The 23,146-nt window shown below is 47.1% G+C and overlaps 1 protein-coding gene across 2 annotated transcripts in view; it reads right to left on the bottom strand.

The window, feature by feature from the left end:
• TAF7L (TATA-box binding protein associated factor 7 like) overlaps window positions 1-23,146 on the bottom strand; it is a 54,524-nt gene that overhangs the window by 28,634 nt on the left and 2,744 nt on the right. For both annotated transcript variants that reach the window (XM_069748594.1, XM_069748595.1), the window contains exons 2-3: window positions 21,436-21,480; window positions 17,340-17,413 (exon numbers count right to left, since the gene is read on the bottom strand). In XM_069748594.1, the coding sequence (XP_069604695.1) occupies window positions 17,340-17,413; window positions 21,436-21,448 (87 nt within the window). In that variant the 5' untranslated portion in view covers window positions 21,449-21,480. The remainder of the gene's footprint in view (window positions 1-17,339; window positions 17,414-21,435; window positions 21,481-23,146) is intronic.

The raw sequence follows: 23,146 nt of genomic DNA on the forward strand, positions 1-23,146 counted from the left end.
TTTGCTTCCTGCCACGACTCCTGCGCAGGCGTACTGATTTGCTCTGTTGAGGGCAGAGCAAAGTTCTGCAGTGCGCAGGCGCTGGGACTCTCTGACCTTTCCCGGCGCACTGTAGTACTTTGCTCCGCCCTCAACAGGGCAAATCAGTACACCTGCGCAGGAGCCGCGACAGGAAGCAAAGGAGAGGACATCATCTTAAGAAGATGGGAGGCCCGGACCGCGACGCCCTTCGGACAGGACCGCAGTGGGAACGTCCCTGGGTGAGTATAATGCAACCTCTATTTCTCACCTTTCAGGATACATCAGGGGCTTATCTACAGCATTACAGAATGTTGTAGATAAGCCCCTGATGCCGGTGGCCTTAGCTTATAGGCGAATTTTGGGGTGACAGATTACCTTTAATGTTTTCAGATGAGGTCATGAAGGTGGTGGGGGCCAATTATAAGGATGGAGCCACACATGCCAGGACCGGTATGTGGGCCAATCATACCAGAATAGGGATGGAGCCATGCATACTAGGAGGAGGTGGGGGTCCTGCATACCTGGATAGAGAGGAGGGTGGCCATGCATACCAGGATAGGGATGAGGGTGGCCATGCATACCAGGATAGGGATGAGGGTGGCCATGCATACCAGGATAGGGATGAGGGTGGCCATGCATACCAGGATAGTGATGAGGGTGGCCATGCATACCAGGATAGTGATGAGGGTGGCCATGCATACCAGGATAGTGATGAGGGTGGCCATGCATACCAGGATAGTGATGAGGGTGGCCATGCATACCAGGATAGTGATGAGGGTGGCCATGCATACCAGGATAGTGATGAGGGTGGCCATGCATACCAGGATAGTGATGAGGGTGGCCATGCATACCAGGATAGTGATGAGGGTGGCCATGCATACCAGGATAGTGATGAGGGTGGCCATGCATACCAGGATAGAGATGAGGGTGGCCATGCATACCAGGATAATGATGGGGGGAAGGCATGCATACCAGGATAGTGATGAGGGTGGCCATGCATACCAGGATAGGGATGAGGGGGGCCATGCATACCAGGATAGGGATAAGGTGGTCATGCATACCAGGATAGGGATGAGGGGGGCCATGCATACCAGGATAGGGATAAGGAGGCCATGCATACCAGGATAGGGATGAGGGGGCCATACATACCAGGATAGGGATGAGGGGGCCATACATACCAGGATAGGGATGACGGGGGCCATGCATACCAGGATAGGGATGAGGGGGCCATGCATACCAGGATAGTGATGAGGGGGGCCATGCATACCAGGATAGTGATGAGGGGGGCCATGCATACCAGGAAAAGGATGAGGGGGGCCATGCATACCAGGATAAGGATGAGGGAAGCCATGCACACCAGGATAAGGATGAGGGAAGCCATGCATACCAGGGTAGGGTATATTAAATACAGAATTAACCACATTTTCTGCTTCAGTTTTTTCCCCAAATTTCCTCCTCTAAAACCTAGGTGCGTCTTATGGTCCGATGCATCTTATAGTCCGAAAAATATGGTACATATGAGGCTGTGTGTAAAGGACTATTTTCTCTGTAGATCAGAAGAAGGACACAGGAGTGAGCAGATAACAATGCAATCTTGGAAGCTTCTGCTGCTTCCTGGTCACATGGGACAAGTTGGTGGCCACCCATAGAGCAAAGAGGAGCGAGAGAAGAGGCTAAATGAGAAGAAAATTACACTGGCATAGCCCAGGTTGAACCTCCAAGGGTGACAAAAGGCCTCTATTCTCCACGCTCCGTGAGGAAAAGAAAGAGTTCAGCTTCGATTTTTGGGTCATTGGCAAATAGATCCACATCCAGAATCCCCCATCTTGACAAGGGATAGAAAGACTGCTTGGTTCAGGATAGATGGACTGCTGTTATGGACAAAAGAGGTTTCTCTGCCCAGGAAAAAATCCTTGCAGCGGTCAATTTCAAACTGGCGCATTTCGTGTCTCCCTGGTGCCGGAGGTAGGCCACTATGGTCACATTGTCGGAATAGACACATACATGATGACCTTGGACAAGAGCAGATGCGGCTTTCAACACCTCTACTGCCTTCAGTTCTCTGAAGTTTGAGGAGCTTGATCTGATGTGTGGGGCCCATAATTCCTGGAAGTGGGTTTTCTCTACCACAGCACCCCAGCCTCTCTGACTGGCGTCTGAAGTGAGTATCTTCAGGGAAAGCTGATCCCAATTGACTCCCCGCTGAAGGTTCTGGTAGTTTAGCCACCACGAAAGGGAAGACTACACGTGACACGGATGGGGGACTCTCCTGGTTAGAGAATGTTGATGCCTTTTCCAAGATAAAAGAACATGAGAGTCTTGAGGACTCATGTATGGGATTGAGCCCAGGAAACTGCCTGGATGCACGATGTCAGCGATCCCAGGATAGACATTGAGTCCCTCAGGGTAGGAGCTCTCTGGTCTCTGAAATTGGAGATCCTCTGAAAAAGATCAAGATGACAACCCTTCAGGAGAAGGATGCTCTTTCCCCTGAATCTAAGAGAATTCCCAGGAAATTCTTCCTTGATGAAGGATGAAGATCCGACTTCTCCAACTTTGGGATTCAGCCCAGGGATTCCAGGATTTCCAAGGTTTTTGCCACATCTAGATTTAGATGAAGGATAGATGGTGTGACGACGAGAAAGTCGTCTAGATAAGGAATAATGCAAATCCCCTGACGATGAATGAAAATTACTGCTTCTGCCACAATCTTGGTAAATACCCGTGGCACCGATGAAATGCCGAACGGGAGGACATTGAATTGGTAATGGCTGACCCGGTGACCATGGGAAACTGCAAATCTGAGGAACTTCCGGTGATCTGGGTGGTTTGGCACATGGTAATAGTCATCCTTCAGATCTATTGTTGCCATAACCCAATCCTGTCAAATGAGAGGGATTGCTGATTTGATTGACTCCGTGTTGAATTGTCTGTCTTGATGCCAACTCTGTGCTTCCCTGAAGGTTTCTCGACTAGGATAGGCGAGAATAGTGGCCTCTGCCTATCTCTTGTAGGGGTACTCGAGAGATCACAATTGCTTGAAACAGACCTTGAAGATCTAAATGTAAGGAGTATTGAAGGTGTAGAGACTGTAGTGAGGTAATTCTCAGGCATTGAGGGGGAAAACTCTCAGGCTATGTGCACACGTTCAGGATTTCTTGCAGAAATTTCCTGAGCAAAACTGGACATTTTCTGCAAGAAATCCGCTTGAGTTTTTTTTTTTTTTTAAATTCGTTTATTTATTAAACATAGAATAAAATTACAGTATACATATTTGTCCTTGTCGTTAATCTGCGTGGTCACATTACAGGGATTGGAAGGACAGAACATACATATGTCAATTATTTCACATATAGAAAACGTATGTACTAAATTATGGAACAGTCAGAACATAGGGTTCTTGAACTACAACCAAACTAAACCTCCAAAACTACTAAGCCGCCACTTAACCAAAGTTGAATACTTTATTTATTTTGTTCCTTTCCCATTGCGCAATATTTACAGATCAAAGGACCAGGTAAACCACATTTCTCCCAATTAGTCAGGTCACAGAGTGAGATGAGAGGCATTCCATCTCTCCCAAATTTTGCTGAACTTATGCGGGCAGCCCCTATTTTGATAAAGAGTGCGCTCATAGGGGACGACCGCATTCACCAGTTCAATCCAGGACCTAACGGAGGGGGGTGAATTCCCCATCCACCGCATAGCTAGCAATTTCCTTGCCAAGAAAAGTGTTTCTCGTAGAAAAATCCCCGTATAGTGGTCCCTGGCCTCCTCATCCAACACTCCAAACAGGCAAATTAAGGGTTCAAGAGGAATCGGAATTGACAGTATTGAAGTTAGTAATGACGTCACCTCCCTCCAGTAGTGAGAGACTATGGGGCACTGCCATATCATGTGTATAAAATCAGCGTCAGGTGAGTGGCAACGCAAACATTCCGACGTCAAGCATCGACCCATCCGACAAAGTCTCAACGGAGTCAAATATGACTGGTGGATTATATATAATTGGGTCATCTTATTATTGGCTGATGGGGAGACTGAGGGGGGATTCCAAAATATCCTCCCATTCCTCACTTTGCATATCAGGAAAAAGCCCCTCCCATTTGCCTCTCACCAAATCCACAACAGAGTTCGTTCCCGCTGATAGCAGATATGTGTATAGGGACGAGATAAGACCCTGAGGGCCCTGGGACTTAAGAATACCTATCAGAGGTAAAGATGACATGTTACGGTTCATCCCCTCATTCCTGACAAATGACTGAACGGCAGATCTGAGTTGCAGGTATCGAAAAAATTGAGATCTTGGAAGGTCATATTTATTTTGTAATTGTTCAAAGGACATAAAAACCCCCTGATCATATAAATCTCCCATCAAAAGAACCCCGTAGGAAACCCAAAATTTTGTAGATGGATGACTCACTAACGTCGGGAAATAACTGTTATCCCACAAAGGCATCTCGGCTACAATGTCCCCAAATCCAGTAACCTTTTTAATTTTCTTCCAAGTGGATCTCGCCAATCGAATCATGGGCAGCAAACTAGGAGCACTTATTTTCCCCGATTCCAAAAGACCCAGCGGACATTCAGCACCAACAGAACTAACGAAGTGATTTTCAGAATTAGGGAGATAGTTATGAGGCATCCATTTACATAATGCTTCAGCCTGTCCCGCCAAATAATATAAAAAAAAAATCCGGCAGTGCCGCTCCACCCTCCTGTTTAGGTCTTTGCAGGGTAGTTAATTTGAGCTTGGGTCTGCCCTTCCCCCACACGAATGAAGTAACGTGAGAATTTAAACTAGTAAAGAAGAATTTTGGTACAGTTACTGCACTATGTTGAAGGCAATAGTTGAATTTAGGGAGCAAAATCATTTTTATGAGATTAATGCGACCTGCTACAGACAATGGATGTTTACTCCAAGATGCAAATTTCAGTTTAGTGTATTCCAACAGGGGGAGAACATTGAGCTGTAGGTCCAACCCACTGCGCTGGGACATGTAGATACCCAGGTACTTAAATTTAGACACTATGGGCAGTAAAGAAAGAGTACTAAGATTGGGTGCTGGGTGTTGAGATAAAAGGTAATAGGGCAGATTTATCCCAATTAATATATAGGCCTGAGAACCTACTAAATTTATCTATGGCAGCAATTATTTTTGGCAACGTTTCTTCTGCCCTATCCATGAATATTATCATGTCATCAGCATATAAACCAATGATGTCGGTGCGGTCCGCTATCTTAATACCATCAATACCAGGGGTTGAACGCAAGCGCACAGCCAATGCCTCTATTGCTAGAGCAAATAGGGCCGGAGAAAGGGGGCACCCTTGACGGGTTCCCCTATATAGTGAAAAAGGCTCAGACATAGAGCCGTTAACAACTATACGGGCCTTGGGTTTCAGATATAACACACCAACCCATTTCAAAAATTTCTCCCCAAAGCCATATTTCTGCAGACAGGTGGACAAAAAGGGCCATTCAAGTGAGTCGAACGCCTTGGCTGCATCCAGTGACGCCAATGCCCAGGCATTGTCTGGTAACAAAGAACTGTACTGAATTACCGACTGGACCCGTCTAATATTTATAGAGGTGCTCTTACCGGGCATAAAGCCAGTTTGATCTGGATGTATAATATCCAGTATAATGGAGTTCAACCTGGTAGCCAGTATCTTAGCAAGGATCTTATAATCCACATTTACCAAGGATATAGGACGATAGGATCCGCATTCCAAAGGATCTTTCCCCTCCTTCTTAAGTACAATAATATGTGCCTCATAAAAAGTATCTGGTAGACACCCTCCCTTCCATATCTCTTTAAATACTTTCAATAGAAGCGGAGCCAGTATCCCCCGGTATTTCCTATACAACTCTACAGGGAAGCCATCTGGCCCAGGGGCCTTTCCAGAGGCCATATCTGTTATAGCTTGCTCCACTTCCTCCAGGGTAAATTCAGCGTCCATAAAGGTCTGTTGGGCGGAACTCAGCACAGGGAGTGTTATATCGGACAAATATCCCAGACAATCGGAAACACCAAAACCGCTCTTAGATTCATACAGCCCCTTATAATAATTATAAAAACATTGAAGTATTCCCTCAGTAGTGGAATTCAATGAGCCGTCCGGTGAGCGAATTTGTAATATCATGTTAGATGTATTGTGTTGACGCACCAAGTAGGCCAGAAATTTCCCCGCCTGATTCCCCATTTCAAAGTACGATTGTCGCGTAAAAAACAACTTACGCTTAGACTTGGTGTCTATGTGTTGGGTGTATAGTCTTTGCAGAGTCAACCACTCAACCCTATTATCATTAGTCTGGTCAGCTGTATATGTTGCCTCAGCATTTCTCAAACGTTGTTCAATCTCATCGTCCTCCCTTGATGTTATCTTTTTAATATATGAAATTGTAGAAGACAGACAGCCCCTCAGATATGCCTTAAGTGTATCCCAAAATAAGTTAATATTCTGAAGTTCTGAGTGGGACTGAATGAAGCAGTTTAGCTGGTCAACTGTCCTATCGTCCGAATCTATTAGTTTAAGCCAAAAGGGATTCAATTTCCATACTCTACCATTATTTAGCATCCCAAACACAAGGTTAAGAATAATCGGACTATGATCCGAGGTCCCTCTATTACCGTGTTCCACGCTATCCACCCACCGCACCAGGTCTCCGGATCCGAAGATATAATCTATGCGAGAGAGGGAACTTCTAGTGGAGGAGTGGCAGGTATATCCCCTCTCCCCGGGGTGATGCGTCCTCCATAGATCTATCCAGCCGCTACCTCCATGAACAGTGTTAACTGAGTCGGGGGTCGAGGAAGGAGAAGAAGACAAAGGTTCCCCAGGCGACCCATCTCCCAGTCGCATTCTATCTAAATTACTGTCCATAACTAAGTTGAAGTCCCCCATACAAACAACATGTGCGTCTGGGTAGCTTAATGCAAAGCTCATTGCCATCTTAAGTACTGAAGTATTAGCCGGGGGGGGGGGGGGGGGGGGGTTATATATGCATAGTATGACGTATTCGCGGGAATTAATTAATGCATGGACAAAAACAAAACGTCCCTCTAAATCTCGCCGAGTCGTCTGGGCCTCCCATTGGACATCTTTGTGTACTAATAGTGATACCCCTCTCGAGTAGCTAGTGTGAAACGCGTGAGCATACAACTGTACCCATGGTTTCTGTACACCTCTGGCTGTATCTCTGGTTAGATGTGTCTCTACCAGGGCCACAATATGAGGATGATACCGTCTGATTTGAGAGAACACCTTGATTTTCTTCCGGGGTGATTTAATACCCCGAATGTGCCATGTCATACATATCAACTCAGACCCCATATCTACCCATTAAAAAGCATGGTATGCATTGATGGTGAGAAAAGTCCGCTAATTACGCATGGGAAGTCATAATGGCTTTGGAGGCGGCTCTTACCCAAATACCTACTAAAACTAATTAAATCTAACAGAAAAGAAAAACAACAACTTAACAAAAACTGAATAGTGGAGGAGTAAGATCCTGTACTCCTACAGTCAAATATAAAAGGGAATACCCTCACTGCAAAACTAGTGCATAAACTCAAACCCAACAGATCTTGAATAATAGAGGAGCATGCCTCCATACTCCCACAGTCAAGTAGAAACGGGGATACCCTCACTGAATTCAGTGTCCGGTATTATTGACTTCTTTCGCACCCATGTAGAGAGCTCTATTTATATTGCCATTTGATAAAGAACCCAAATTAGGGGTTTTTTTGGGCATTGGACCCTCCGTGAGACCGCAACCATTCGGCCGCCTCTGCTGGGTCTGTAAAAAACAAAGAGGATCCATCATGGACAATGCGGAGCCGGGCTGGATAGAGCATGGAATAAATTATATTCTTGTCTCGAAGTAGCTTCTTGACTTCCATAAATCGTGCCCGCTGTTTCTGGAGCTCCATGGAGAAATCCGGAAAAATCGATATGACGGCATTGTTGAATTTAATGGGGCCCTTCTGCCTCGCCAAGCGAAGAATAGCATCTCTATCTCTGCAATTAAGGAGGCGTGCCAGAAATGGTCGAGGCGGAGTTCCAGGGGGCAAAGGTCTCGTTGGGACCCTATGGGCTCTTTCTACTGAGAATGTTGAGGAGAATCCATCTCCCAGGGTGGTCTTAAGCCAGTCTTCCAGGAACTGCTCAGGCTGCTGACCCTCCGACCGCTCCAGGAGACCAATAATTTGAATATTATTTCGACGCAGTCTGTTTTCCAAATCATCCGCCTTTTGTTTCCAGGCGTTTACGGAGCCAGCAGCTTTTGTCAGTTTAGCTTCCATGGGAGTAATAGTATCTTCTATATGCGACACTCTGGTTTCAACCTCCGAAATACGCCCTCTCATAGCTTGCATGTCATGCCGCAAACGACCCACCTCAGTATGCACATCCTCTATTTTTTCCGTAAGAGATGATCTAGTGAGGGAGATAGCCTGCATTAACTGCTCGGATGCTTGTTTAAGAGTCAGTTCGCCTTGTTCTCCCTCCTCATTACTATCAGAAGGACGGCCTTTACGCTGGGCGGGTGCAGGATTATTTCTGAGAGTGCGCACATTGTCCGAGGAATCGTCTCTGGCGAATTTCCTCAATTTATCAGCAGCCCCTGCTCCCTTAGAGTGCTGCATGGTGGGCAGGCAGAGGAACTCTACAAAGTAATCCTGATTATAATTGCAGATAAACCAGGCTCTAATTTCAGGTCCTGTATAATATTGGACTGTACGCCAAAGGGGATCACGAGACTGGCCGATAGTGATAATGAGGATCACAGGGTGGTTGTTTAGACGTTTACTCAGGCCCTATATATCTGAACGGGCTCTCAGTCCGCACACAGGGAGGTCAGCAGGAAGGGGGTTAATTCCCAGTGTTATGGTGCTGCTAAACGAAGCGGCTGTATGACAGGGGGGGCGCAGGGCCCAATATTTCAGGGCACACACCGCACCACCCCTCCAGTTCCTTATTTGCTCGTTCTTCTTCCAAGCAGCACCGCAGGTATATGAAGCACCGCTCCCTTTGCTGTTAGGGAGCGTGCTGTGTTAATGGCTGCCGCTCCCCGTGGGCACCGCTGTCCCCCTCAAGCCTCCCAGCCTCCGTGCGCAAGCACACCTCTCACCGCTGCGATCCCGTCACCGTCCACCCCGATGAGAAGAGAGCCCGGCTATAGCAGGAGACGGCGCCGCGTCCTGTGTCCTGGAGCGCGCGCACCGAAGATGGCCGCCACTGCACGTGGATCCTCCCGGCCCTTCTGTCCCTGCAGCTCCCGCCGCTTCAGATCGCTACGGCAGCCGTCCGGAGGGCTCACAAGGTTCCTCTGAGTGTGGGGTTCCAGCCCCCGTCGGCTCCACTTGCAGGGGTGAGGTATATGCGGCAGGATTTTTTCAGGATCTATGGAGCTCCTATACAGTGCGTCCTTCTTCGGCTACATAGCCACGCCCCAATCCGCTTGAGTTTATCTCGCGTTTTTACCGCGTTTTTTTTTGCGGATTTTTCCAGAGGTTCCCAATGCAATAATATAGTGGGAAATCCGCAAAAAATCCACAAAATTAATGAACATGCTGCGTTTTTTACCGCGATGCGTTTCTTTTGCGGAAAAAAAACGCATCATGTGCATAAAAATTGCGGAATGCATTCTAAATGATGGGATGCATAATGTATTCTTTTTTTTCACGTTTTTATAGCGAAAAAATGCGAAAAAAAATGCGAAAACTCTGCAACGTGTGCACACAGCCTCAAGCTCTAGTTTTAACCCATCCTGAATGGTATGGAGGACCAACTGGTTCGTGGAGATGGATTGCCAATGAGTCTTTGTAGCATGCCGTTATACAGATTTCTGCAGAAGTTCTGCACTGTTTGCCGAGATCTCTGCTTCTGTCACGTGATGTGAACCTTCATCGCGGACTCTCAGCGGATAAACACCTTCATCACCAATGAAGTAACTACGTGCAGGATGAATATCACATCAATATTACATTATTGATTAATATTGATTAATATCAATATTACAAGTGAATTTTAAAACATTTTTAGAAGAAGAAAAAAAAAAAAGCTTTGAGTTTATACATTTTATGTAACATTATTTTCCAGTCCCGCTAGATGACTTCTCATGCTTATTATACGAGCAGCGTGTTATACCTGCCAGTGTAGTGATTGGCACAGTCATAGTGCAAAGAGAGCGGACCTGGAGACCGTTATTGGACCCCACTTGCCATAAATGCCCATTAGCCCCCCAGCCTGAATCCCAGTGGTGAAAGGGAGCCCCTTACTCTGTATAACCAGTGTGACACTGCAGCCCCCTTACAGCAGTGTTAGCTGCATCATCCCCTTGACAAGCAGATATTGGAAATTTAGATGACTTGATGCAGCAAAATACATAGAAATCATGGGATCCCATAGCAAAAGTCCTAATTAGACCCTCTGCCCTAAAAAAAAAAATGTTGTGGGGTCATGGCGCATAGGTGCAGTAAAAGAGAGGAACACGTATTGCGGCACTAAGGGTATGTGCACACGTTGCGGATTCTCCGCGGATCCGCAGCGTTTTTTGCGAATGAATGGCTCGGAGAAAAGGATTTTACGGTGAGTACACAAAAATCCCTATTTCTCCTTCGCCTCATTGGGGGACACAGACCGTGGGACGTCCCAAAGCAGTCCCTGGGTGGGGACAACAATAGATCAGGCCCTGTGTAACCGCTACTTACAAGTGCGCCACCGCGGCCTGCAGAGTCCGCCTGCCCAGACTCACATCTGTGGAAGTGTGGGAATTATAGTGCTTCAAGAATGCATGCGGACTGGACGAATCCACAAGCTTGCAGGCGTGCCTTGCTGACGCCTGGTGCCTAGAACCCTTGATAGACAGGGAGATAGGCTGACATCTAGCACGGAAGGACTCCTGGATGGTGAAAAGAATTCACCATGTTATCATGGTCGATGAAACGGCTAAACCCTTCCTGAAAATGTCAGGAAGCCTTCCTCTACCGTCAGGAAGCCCAAATAAAACGTCCAACTTTCAGAAGGACGCCGTCCTCAAGACGTACCTACTCAGAGCACTCACTTCGTCCAGAATATGGGGGATCTTATTCCATTTTGTGGACTGGAGCCAAAAGAGATGAGGGAAGAACTATGACCTCATAACAGTGGTAATACAGTACCACCTTGGTAACAAGGGATGGAGATGGCCTGAGGACAACCTTGCCTTGAAGGCAATAAGGGAAAAAAGTCTGAAAGAGCAGAGAGGCTAGCTCCGAAGACTCGTCAGAGTGAGAATATCGCAGAGGAGAACGGGACGACTTTCCCTGATAGTAAAGTCTGCCCGGATGAAAAAGGAGCCTACTGTAAGGCTCCTAGGAATAATAAGGTCCCAATGATCTAACGGTATGCGATAGGGAAGAACTACGCGTGAAAACTCCCTGTGAGAAAGTCCCTACTTGCAGTTGTGCTGCGATAAGGCGAGAAGATACTAGCTCCGCAAACAAAAAACGGACGTGGTCAGTGCGGATCTCTGAGGATCACTGGGGCCCCTTTCTGCTTCCGAAAGACTTTCGGAAGCAGTGGAAGGGGAGTTATGGAAACTGGTACCACGGCAGAACCAGAGCATGGAGAGCAATGGCTCTTGGATCTCGAGGCCGAACCACGAACTCGAGTACATTGGCCTTCAGTCTGGATGTCATCCCACCTACAACTGGAGAGCTCCAGTAAGGACAGATCTGATGGAAGACTTCGGGGTGAAGTTCCCACTGACTTGAGGCGGAACCCTGACGGCTGAATTTGTTTGCCGTTCAGAGTTCTACTTCTGGGATATATACTGCCGAGATCACCGAATAATAGACTTCGGCCCATCAGAGAAAGTGAGTTACCTCGGTCATGGCGCCTGATCGTGGGTACCTGCTAGATGACTGACGTAAGGCACCGCCGTGGCATTATCCAATTGAATTCGGATAGGGTGACCCGCCAGAAGGCAGTGGACCTGATGTAAGACTACCGTTCGGATCTCCAGAACAATGATGGGGAGAAGAAGACTGGCATTGGTAGTTACTAATAACCATTGAACCGGGAGAAAGGCCCTGGATAAAGAAGGAGCTCAGAGACTATTGTCTGAAAGTCTATTTGACTTGCTGAAAACGAGCGGAGCGAAGGAAACCACTTCCATTGTCGTCACCATTTTTCCTCAGAACTCTCTTAGCAAATCGAATGAAATGAGGGGTGAGTAATCAAGTCCTCAGAACTCTCCTTGCGCGAGCTCCCTGTTGAAGGGCCATGACCTTGTCTCGAGGAAGAATTACCATCCTTCTAGAAGTGTGCAGGATCATCCTCAAAAAGGATATCTGCTGGGCTGGAAATGAGGAGAACTTGTCTAAGTGTAGCTGCCAGCCCAGGAGAGAAGGTATCGCAAGAGATATAGACGACTCAGCGTAGTCCTGGAAGGGCGGCTAGACAGACCATACAGGGCAGGACGAGCACGCCTCTAGAGTGCAAGAGAAACATGACATCCACCATGACCCGAGCAAACACTCTGGGTGCGGAAGCAAGGCCAAAGGACAAGGTTGTGACATGAAAATGCTGTTGACGAATGGAAAGGCGAAGGAATTTTTGCAGAGGGCAAGCAACCTGAATGTCGATGGATGCCGGAAACTGCACCTTTTTCTGTTGAAGTAATGGCTGAGCGGAGGAACTCCATCCAAAGAAGGAGGACCATGTCAAAGGTTGTTAGAAGTTTGAGGTCCAGGGTCGATCTTACTTTTCGTTCCCCTGTTTGGAACCAAGATCCCTTAGATCTAGACTGTGCTGGACAATCCTTATACAATCCTTTGTCAGTCTCCCGCTCAAAGGATTTGATTGGCCAGTTGTTGCTGGTGTGAATCAAGTTAGTTAAGGTCTCCAGCCAGGAGACCATTGCTCTAGCGCTGGACTCGAAGCCGCAAGACGGAACGAACCAGATTTGCTATCTGACAGTCCGTGGTATTTTTAATTGATGACCCATCAGGTAGAGATACTGGGAGGAATACCACAGGAGATTCTACCCGGTTAATCTGCCCCATGGCAGAATGTGCGGCTGCATCCAGCAGGTCATAGTCTCTTGCCATCTCCTCTTTTCACGGTGCAGAGATAAAAATTAGGCACCCTCGATCCATCAACCTCTTAACAGGGAAGTGGAGAGGAATTGTCCGCCCTCTTGCATCATCCACTAAATAGTGGTGATGCAGAGGGGGGAGCTCGTACGCCAAAAAGGGTGCCTCTATATGTCCACAGAGCACAGGTCTCCAGGTGGACAGGACAGGTTGTCTGGCGTTAGGCCTGGATGCAGAAGAGGAAACATGGAGACGACACTCCGTGTGCTCGTCTGTTGATGGTGTGGGGAGATCGGTGCCCTTTAAAGGACCCGTCACCCTTAAAAAACAGGCCAGGCATGGCATCCCACGTAGAGGCTTCTGTCCAGTGAATCGCTTATCCGAATTGAATGGCAAATGCTCTCGAGGGAGTTTAGTCTCTGAAGCTCTGGCAAGCTCAGACAATATCCAATCCATATTCAGAGCCTTGTTGTCATCAAATCATTGGTGAGGGAGCAGGAAACGAAAAACTTCCGTTTTCTAGATGCCTGTATGTTTCTAGACGCCTGCACGTTTCTAGAATACTTGCGGCCCCTGCTAGCCGACGGCTCCCATGTAGGATAGGGACCATGTATATTGGTCCTGCGAGCACTCCAAACACAGAGGGTACACAGAAGGATTCAATCTCTTGGTCAGAGAACCATGGATTGGTCAGTGAAGAAGTCCACTGAGGGGAACTAGAGGATAAAGCTGGGGTCGGCGGCGGAGGGCTCCTCGGACTGATCAAGCGCCTTTAAGACCAGGAAATATTGGTCATACGCCTTTAAGACCAGAGCATACTGGTCATGCGCCTTTAAGACCAGAGCATACTGGTCATGCGCCTTTAAGACCAGAGCATACTGGTCATGCGCCTTTAAGACCAGAGCATACTGGTCATGCGCCTTTAAGACCAGAGCATACTGGTCATGCGCCTTTAAGACCAGGGAATACTGGTCATGCGCCTTTAAGACCAGAGAATACTGGTCATGCACCTTTAAGACCAGAGAATACTGGTCATGCACCTTTAAGACCAGAGAATACTGGTCATGCACCTTTAAGACCAGAGAATACTGGTCATGCACCTTTAAGACCAGAGAATACTGGTCATGCACCTTTCAGACCAGAGAATACTGGTCATGCACCTTTCAGACCAGAGAATACTGGTCATGCACCTTTAAGACCAGAGAATACTGGTCATGCACCTTTAAGACCAGGGAATACTGGTCATGCACCTTTAAGACCAGAGAATACTGGTCATGCACCTTTAAGACCAGAGAATACTGGTCATGCACCTTTAAGACCAGAGAATACTGGTCGTGCTCCTTTAAGACCAGGGAATACTGGTCGTGCGCCTTTCAGACCAGAGAATACTGGTCATGCACCTTTAAGACCAGAGAATACTGGTCATGCACCTTTAAGACCAGAGAATACTGGTCGTGCGCCTTTAAGACCAGGGAATACTGGTCATGCGCCTTTAAGACCAGGGAATACTGGTCATGCGCCTTTAAGACCAGGGAATACTGGTCATGCGCCTTTAAGACCAGGGAATACTGGTCATGCGCCTTTAAGACCAGGGAATACTGGTCATGCGCCTTTAAGACTGGGAATACTGGCCATATGCCTTTAAGACCAGGAAATACTGGTCATGTGCCTTTAAGACCAGGTACTTCCTTACCCGGGTACTGATGTAGAGTCGATGTGCCCCATTAATGCAAAAATACTGTCACCCCAGTGTGAGCTGGCCGGGTGGACCAAGATGGCCACCGGGAGCTGCAGAGTTGATAAAATCTCGCAGAGAGCGAGAAGCGCCAATTTGGGGGGCGGAGCCACAGACACGATGTTGAATAGGCCCAAGCCGGGGCCTAAATTTCTGTAGCCGGCGGGCGACACCAGCGGGGCGTTCCAGGCAAGACTTCCAGGATGCGGCCTACAAATCGGCCGAAGCCGGGGACTAAATTTTTGCAGCCATCCAGAGCGTTACCTCAGAGAGGTGGGCCACAGGGAAGTGGCTGAGGCTGCCTGTCAGCATGTGGATATCCCTCTGAAGATGGATCCACTCACCATTGATGCGCGTCCCGGCATGGAGCCCCCGCGGATGTGGGTTTCAGCGCTGTTCTGTGCAGCGTGGACAGTGCAGGGATAAGCCTCAATCCATCATCCGTTTGTTAGGGAGGTGGAGAGGAACCGTCCGCCTCCTTGTGCCATCCGCTTTCACAGTGGTGGGACAGTGGGGGCTGCTCGGACGCCATAGAGAGGGGCCTCTGTACAGCCACGGAGTTCAGTCCGGGTGGACAGGGCCAGTTGTCCGGCATTAGGCCTGGCTCCAGGAGAGGATACATGGAGGAGACACGCCATGTGGTCGCCTGTTGCTGGTGTGGGGAGATCGGGACCATGAAAGGAACCGTCGCCCCTGAAGTGAGCTCAGGCATGGCTTCCCACGTCGCAGGAGAGGTACGGGGAGGTATACTCGCCGTGCTCGCCTGTTGATGGTTCGAGGGAGATCGGAACCTTGAAAGGAACTGTCGCCCCCTTCACTCCGTTAATTAAAAAATAAAAATTTACAGAAAAGTAAACAATAAAATAAAAACGTTGGGGTCTGAAACAGACCCATGTGCCTCCTACAGACACTAAGCAAGAACTGGTTAGCTGAGAGCCAACAGGAGGGTATATACTGCAGGGGAGGAGCTAACTTTTTTTGTATCACTTAGTGTCAGCCTCCTATTGGCAGCAGCATACACCCACGGTCTGTGTCCCCCAATGAGGCGAAGGAGAAAACCGCAGGGGTAAAAACCGCAGCAAAAACACACAAAAAACGCGACAAATCCGCAGGTGCGTTTTCTGCCAGGAGAGGCAGAATCCGCACCAGAAATTCCTAAGCCTAATCCACAACGTGTGCACATAGCCTTACACGGTAATTGTGTCCCTATTAAAGTGTTCTCACCATAATACTACAAAAATATCCAAACCCTCCCAACACACAGTAGGAGACACCCACAGTACCCTCCAAATATACGGCATGATGGCTCAACAGTGCCGACAACAAAGTATGACAATGACAGTCCCCACACAGCTCCGAGCCCCCGGAAGGAGGTGAAACGCGCGTCGGGGTGAGGGGATCCCATGAGCACCAGCATTGCACAAGATAACTCAACCTTTTCCACATGATTGTGTCTCATTGCTTGTTATGGGATGAGGTGGTCATATTATTATACATGGTAAACTGTTAGCCTACAAGATTTGGTGCATCATATAGTTTATGAGCCACTGTGCTCTATGATGCAGCATTTTGATTGTTAATCAATGCAATTACATCACTAGATAATCTCCGGTTTCCTGTTGCCACCCATTTGATACCCGACATATGTTGCTATAGTAACTAAGCTGGGCACAGAAGATATTGATCAAATGTATGTGGTATTCTTTGGTTACTTCTCCACTACCCATTGTGGCTGTAGACACATTCCACTTTTATATTAATATTTGTGCTTTGGTGTTTATGAGGTGTCCTCTACGGTATTTTTTGCTCCACATCTGTATGTGTTTCTAATAGTTAAAACTGCTTTTAATATAATTTGGGATCTCTTCTTCTCACATATATGTATATGTGAGATTAGTTGTTGCATTGTTGTGAAGTGCCCTAGATTCAGTGGGACAAATGCTGATTTGGCTCCATTATGTAGTAAGATGGTCCCTGGCCACAAAGTAGGATTGTCCCCACAACCTTCACCACAGTGTGATGCCCCCCAAACCCCCCCCCCCCCCACACACACACACAGTATGATTGCCCCAAAGCACCCCACACAATATGATGGCCCTACAGCCTCCTACACACCGTATGACCACCATCAGATACCTCTTACCACACAGTATGATGGCCCTACAGCCTCCTACACACCGTATGTCCACCAGAGACCCCTCACCACACAGTATGATGGCTTGATGCAGCAAAATACTGAAAAATCATGGGATCCCATAGCAAAAGTCCTAATTAGGCCCTCTGCCCTAAATAAAAAAAATGTCACCATATCTTCACCTGTCGGATTTTGCTGTGGAAACACCTCAGTGGATCAGCCTCATAGACGAGCCTGCACATATATTGTATTTTCACATTTGTGAAGACAGCACCATGTAGAAACTTAGCGAAAGGGAGTCACTCACATGGCTTGCATCACCAGTGTGGGGAAACCTAATAATGTGATGTCAGGGGCATCTTACCTGCGGAAGCCTTAACACATACTGGCTCTCTAATTCATGGGGAGCATCGTCTTTGTTCCGTGACGCCTTTTGTTCTGGGAGGAAAAAAATAGAAAGCTTGGTGAATGGCAACATTTTTTTTTTTTTTTTAAGTCTCTGTGTTAACAAGAGCAAGCACTCAGATGTCAGCGTTCATCATTCCGGTACGGCGCAGCTTCCGGAACGGCATCTACCAAGTTGTGCCCATGGCACTCGGGAACCGTAAGGGGTCCTGGCTGCTACCTAGTGGGGTCTTTCAGTCCTCCAGTTAGAATCGGGCCACCATCTAGTCTCTTTATAACTCTGTTCACACCACATTTGGGTCCTCTGCTTACACCAAGAAAAGCACATCGCGAGGACGCCCAAACATTCACAATGCCCAGTGTTTCCAATAGAGGACAATAGGGTGTCTTATTTGGGCAGGTATAGCTTTTTTTCACTTATGTTTTTTATGCAAACATATATCACAAAGACAACATCGCAAACCTCTCCCCGCAATCGCTGTCCTCCTGCCCGGCTTTATGTGCTGACGCGCTCTACGTCATCCACACGGTGGCATAAACTTCTCTCCGGCACTGGAATTCTTTGATCTGCTGTAATGCGAATGCGTCAGCTTTACGTCCGAGACATTGGCGCTTTCTTGTTGTCTCCTGGCACATGCGCTTACAGTGCTGTGCTCTGCTTTCAGGGGGGCACAGCGAAACGTGCCAGATTGGGGGCGCTGTGGATGACGTAGGACGTGTCATCACAAGGAGCAGGGGGACGGCGAATGCACCGAGAGAAGAGGCGCCGAGCAAAACCAGAGACCCCGTCATATTGGATTGTGGCAGGAGGGGATTATAAGGTATTTTTTGTGCTATGCAGGGGAGGTTGGAGGCTTATCGGCAGGTTGCTAGACTACAGTTAAAGAGGCGGTAAAGGTGATGGCCGTAGTTTATATTGGTAAAAACTGGTGATTGGTTAAAGCGGACCTGGAACTTGCTCCAAAAAAATTGTGTTACAGTCATGGCCAAAAGTATTTACCCCCTTGCAATTCTGTCAGATAATACTCCGTTTCTTCCTGAAAATGATTGCAATCACAAATTCTATGGTATTATTATCTTCATTTAATTTGTCTTAAATGAAAAAACACAAAAGAGAATGAAGGAAAAAAGGAAAACATTGATCATTTCACACAAAACTCCAAAAATGGGCCAGACAAAAGTATTGGCACCCTCAACCTAATACTTGGTTGCACAACCTTTAGCCAGAATAACTGCGACCAACCGCTTCCGGTAACCATCAATGAGTTTCTTACAATGCTCTGCTGGAATTTTATACCATTCTTCTTTGGCAAACTGCTCCAGGTCCCTGATATTTGAAGGGTGCCTTCTCCAAACTGCCATTTTTAGATCTCTCCACAGGTGTTCTATGGGATTCAGGTCTGGACTCATTGCTGGCCACCTTAGAAGTCTCCAGTGCTTTCTCTCAAACCATTTTCTAGTGCTTTTTGAAGTGTGTTTTGGGTCATTGTCCTGCTGGAAGACCAATGACCTCTGAGGGAGAGACAGCTTTCTCACACTGGGCCCTATATTATGCTGCAAAATTTGTTGGTAGTCTTCAGACTTCATAATGCCATGCACACGGTCAAGCAGTCCAGTGCCAGAGGTAGCAAAGCAACCCCAAAACATCAGGGAGCCTCCACCATGTTTGACTGTAGGGACCGTGTTCTTTTCCTTGAATGCCTCTTTTTTTCTCCTGTAAACTCTATGTTGATGCCTTTGCCCAAAAAGCTCTACTTTTGTCTCATCTGACCAGAGAACATTCTTCCAAAACGTTTTAGGCTTTTTCAGGTAAGTTTTGGCAAACTCCAGCCTGGTTTTTTTATGTCTCAGGGTAAGAAGTGGGGTCTTCCTGTGTCTCCTACCATACAGTCCCTTTTCATTCAGACGCCGACGGATAGTATGGGTTGACAATGTTGTACCCTCGGACTGCAGGGCAGCTTGAACTTGTTTGGATGTTAGTTGAGGTTCTTTATCCAACATCCGCACAATCTTGCATTGAAATCTCTTGTCAATTTTTCTTGTCCGTCCACATCTAGGGAGGTTAGCCACAGTGCCATGGGCTTTAAACTTCTTGATGACACTGCGCACGGTAGACACAGGAACATTCATGTCTTTGGAGATGGACTTGTAGCCTTGAGATTGCTCATGCTTCCTCACAATTTGGTTTCTCAAGTCCTCAGACAGTTCTTTGGTCTTCTTTCTTTTCTCCATGCTCAATGTGGTACCCACAAGGACACAGGACAGAGGTTGAGTCAACGTTAATCCATGTCAACTGGCTGCAAGTGTGATTTAGTTATTGCCAACACCTGTTAGGTGCCACAGGTAAGTTACAGGTGCTGTTAATTACACAAATTAGAGAAGCATCACATGATTTTTCGAACAGTGCCAATACTTTTGTCCACCCTCTTTTTTATGTTTGGTGTGGAATTATATCCAATTTGGCTTTAGGACAATTCTTTTTGTGTTTTTTTCATTTGAGACAAATTAAATGAAGATAATAATAACAAAGAATTTGTGTTTGCAATCATTTTCAGTAAGAAAATGAGTATTATCTGACAGAATTGCAGGGGTGTCAATACTTTTGGCCATGACTGTAAGTCCCCGTTTCTGCTGAGCATTTCCATTTTGTGTTGCGTCCAGCCTTTGCAGAGGTACTCACATTTGCTGCATTGGAGAGCAATATGTGAAATCTCTGCTTGCTGTGCAGCTGGGCATTTCTTCAGAATCTCCTCTGGGTGCGTACGCTGTCAGCAATCACGGCTCAGCAGCATCTGAGACTGATAGATCACCCAGCTTCACTGCTCATGGTCATGGAGGAAAGCCAGGAACCAGCGGTGATGCTGCTCATGCCCATGGGGAAAAAAAAATATAGAACTGACATGATTAAATAGTCTAACCATCAATAATTAGTAATAAAACACCTTTATTATTTGTACAAAGGAGCACGTGGTGGCAAAGAAAAACGAGAGCACAGGAGAGAAAGTGACTATAAAGCAGTGTACAGGATATCAATGGTCACCCCAATCTATACGTCTAATCAGAAGTGTCAGGGATACGGAGACTGGGCTCATATAGCGTATACAACGTCTGTGATGTTAAGTCAGGGACATGCAAGAAATGATAGCACAGAACCTTAGGCCTATAACAAATATTTGAGGTATCGATAATATATTGCATGTGCTCTGTACATATATAGAGTACATAGTTTATAAATATGCAAAAATTAGGGGTGCAATTCATACCTGGGTCAAAAACTAGTCCTGCAGAGGAAGTGTGGCGCTCACCACTCATGTTTTGTGTTTTGCATTTTATTGCATGTGTGTTCTCGTTTTTTTTTTTGCCACCAAGTACCCATTTGTACAAATAATAAAGATGTTTTATTACCAATTATTGATGTTCAGATTGATTATTCGGGTCAATTATATTGGTTTTTGTTTCTCTCTAATTGGTCTATCCAGCAGATATACATGTACCACTATGTGGGTGATTACTTATAAGAATTCTGCACACACGGTTAAATGTACAGCATCCGATCGTTCCTTGCATCATTTGTTTAATCATGCCCATGGGGGCACGATAAAATGATCCGGGAGATAAACAATCCGGGGAAATCAACGCCCCCATGAGTAGTCACCCTCTAAGGCCGGGGTCACACTTGCGAGTGCAAAGCGAGAAACTCGGACGAGTCTCCCGCCTTAATACCCGGCACTGCCGCCGGCACTGGGACCGTAGTGTGCGGCTGCATGTATTTCTATCCAACTGAACGCTCTGGTCCCGAGTGCCGGCCGCAGTGCCGGGTATTGATGCGAGAGACTCCCCCGAGTTTCTCGCATTGCGCTCACAAGTGTGACCCCGGCCTAACTCGCATATCACCGGCCAAGGTATAAAAACCATGTCATGGTGACAAAGTAATAAGCCACCAAAAGGTGCTGGTTTGATAGAATATCAAGGATATGGTGGTGTTTTGGGAGCCTGGAGAAGATAACGGGTTTCCTTTTACGCAGAAAAGATATTTCAGAGGAATTATACATTACTTGTAGACATCATCTCGATTTCACTGTTGATTTATTCTCCAAAAGCTGGAAAGAAAAAAAAAAAAAAAAGTTGAACAAGATTTTAAAATACAAATATAATAAAGAAGGAAAAGTAGTTGTACCTGATCTGTACTAAGCCTCTATATAATACCGAATGGCGAGACAAATGAGAAAATCACAGGAAATATATAAATATAAGAATAAGGACTAAGAAGTAGAATGCAGATAATATCCAATTTCATCAGAGCAGTGAGAACGCACACAACATTAAAACACTTAAGTCTTTGCTCCGTTAGCGGTGGAAAATATACAATTTGTCAATTAAAGGAGAGGTGTCAACATCAATGTTAAAATTACAAAGCGCTGGGATATCAGAAGAAACTTTGCAATAGTAATCTTATTAAAAATGATCTACATTCACAAAAATGTTTTCTTAATATTCTTGTTTAATGCGCATTGTCTCGGTTGCCGCCCGTCCTGCAGGACTCGCACGTTCTGTCCAATGTAGCACTGTAATCACTACTCTAAAGCTGAATGCGTGATTCGGGGAGAGGTCGTGTCCCCGTGCTGCTCCAGTAGCATCAGACAGCCATGCTGCCGCTCCGACCTGTCAATCTTCAGGAGCGCATCGCATACACTGTGCTCCCAACGAGGACACGTAAGAACAGGGCCATGTTCACATGGTGATTTCGCATGCGTTACAATGCAAACACTGTTCGGTCATATGTGGAGCGCTTACTCCACTATAGAGTTTACCATCGCTGCTCTGAAGACGTGCAGACCGCTATATTCGGTTAGTTCCATTGGTCCTGTGCTTCAGCGGACGTTGTCTTTGGACAGCACAGAGTCTGATCCAGCAGATAAACCGTGACGCTGGTCTAAGCTGTCAATCATTAGAAGAGCTCAACCCACTGGCAAACAAGAAACCGGAAGGCTGGGGAGCGGCACGTTACTCAACATAGAAGTCTAAGCATCCTGTAAAATATGGGATAACTTACCGATCACAGGGGGTCTGACAGCTGGGACCCGGGAAAATAGAGAAAAGGTTTCTGGAACCAAGCAGCAGAGCCCGGTCTTTAATAGAGTGGAAGTCTGTGAGCTTGACCTCCTAGCCAGCTCCAGCAGCTAACCACCAAGGTGCCCCTATATCAACAGCTCCAGCAGCCATCACCTCAACACCAGTGCACCCCTCTATCACCAGCCATCACCTGACCACCAGTGCACCCCTCTATCAGCGGCAGCCATCACCTGACCGCCAGTGCCCCCTCTATCACCAGCCATCACCTGACCACCAGTACGTTCCTCTATCGCCAGCAGCCATCACCTGACCACCAGTGCACCCCTCTATCACCAGCCATCCCCACGCCCCTCTATCACCAGCAGCCATCACCTGACCACCAGTGCGCCCCTCTATCACCAGCCATCACCTGACCACCAGTGCGCCCCTCTATCACCAGCCATCACCTGACCACCAGTACGTTCCTCTATCGCCAGCAGCCATCACCTGACCACCAGTGCACCCCTCTATCACTAGCAGCCATCACCTGACCACCAGTGCACCCCTCTATCATCAGCCATCACCTGACCACCAGTGCGCCCCTCTATCATCAGCAGCCATCACCTGACCACCAGTGCGCCCCTCTATCATCAGCAGCCATCACCTGATCACCAGTGCCCTCTATCACCAGCAGCCATCACCTGATCACCAGTG

Source organism: Ranitomeya imitator, chromosome 2 (genome assembly GCF_032444005.1).
Source record: "Ranitomeya imitator isolate aRanImi1 chromosome 2, aRanImi1.pri, whole genome shotgun sequence".
Classification (NCBI taxonomy): domain Eukaryota; kingdom Metazoa; phylum Chordata; class Amphibia; order Anura; family Dendrobatidae; genus Ranitomeya; species Ranitomeya imitator.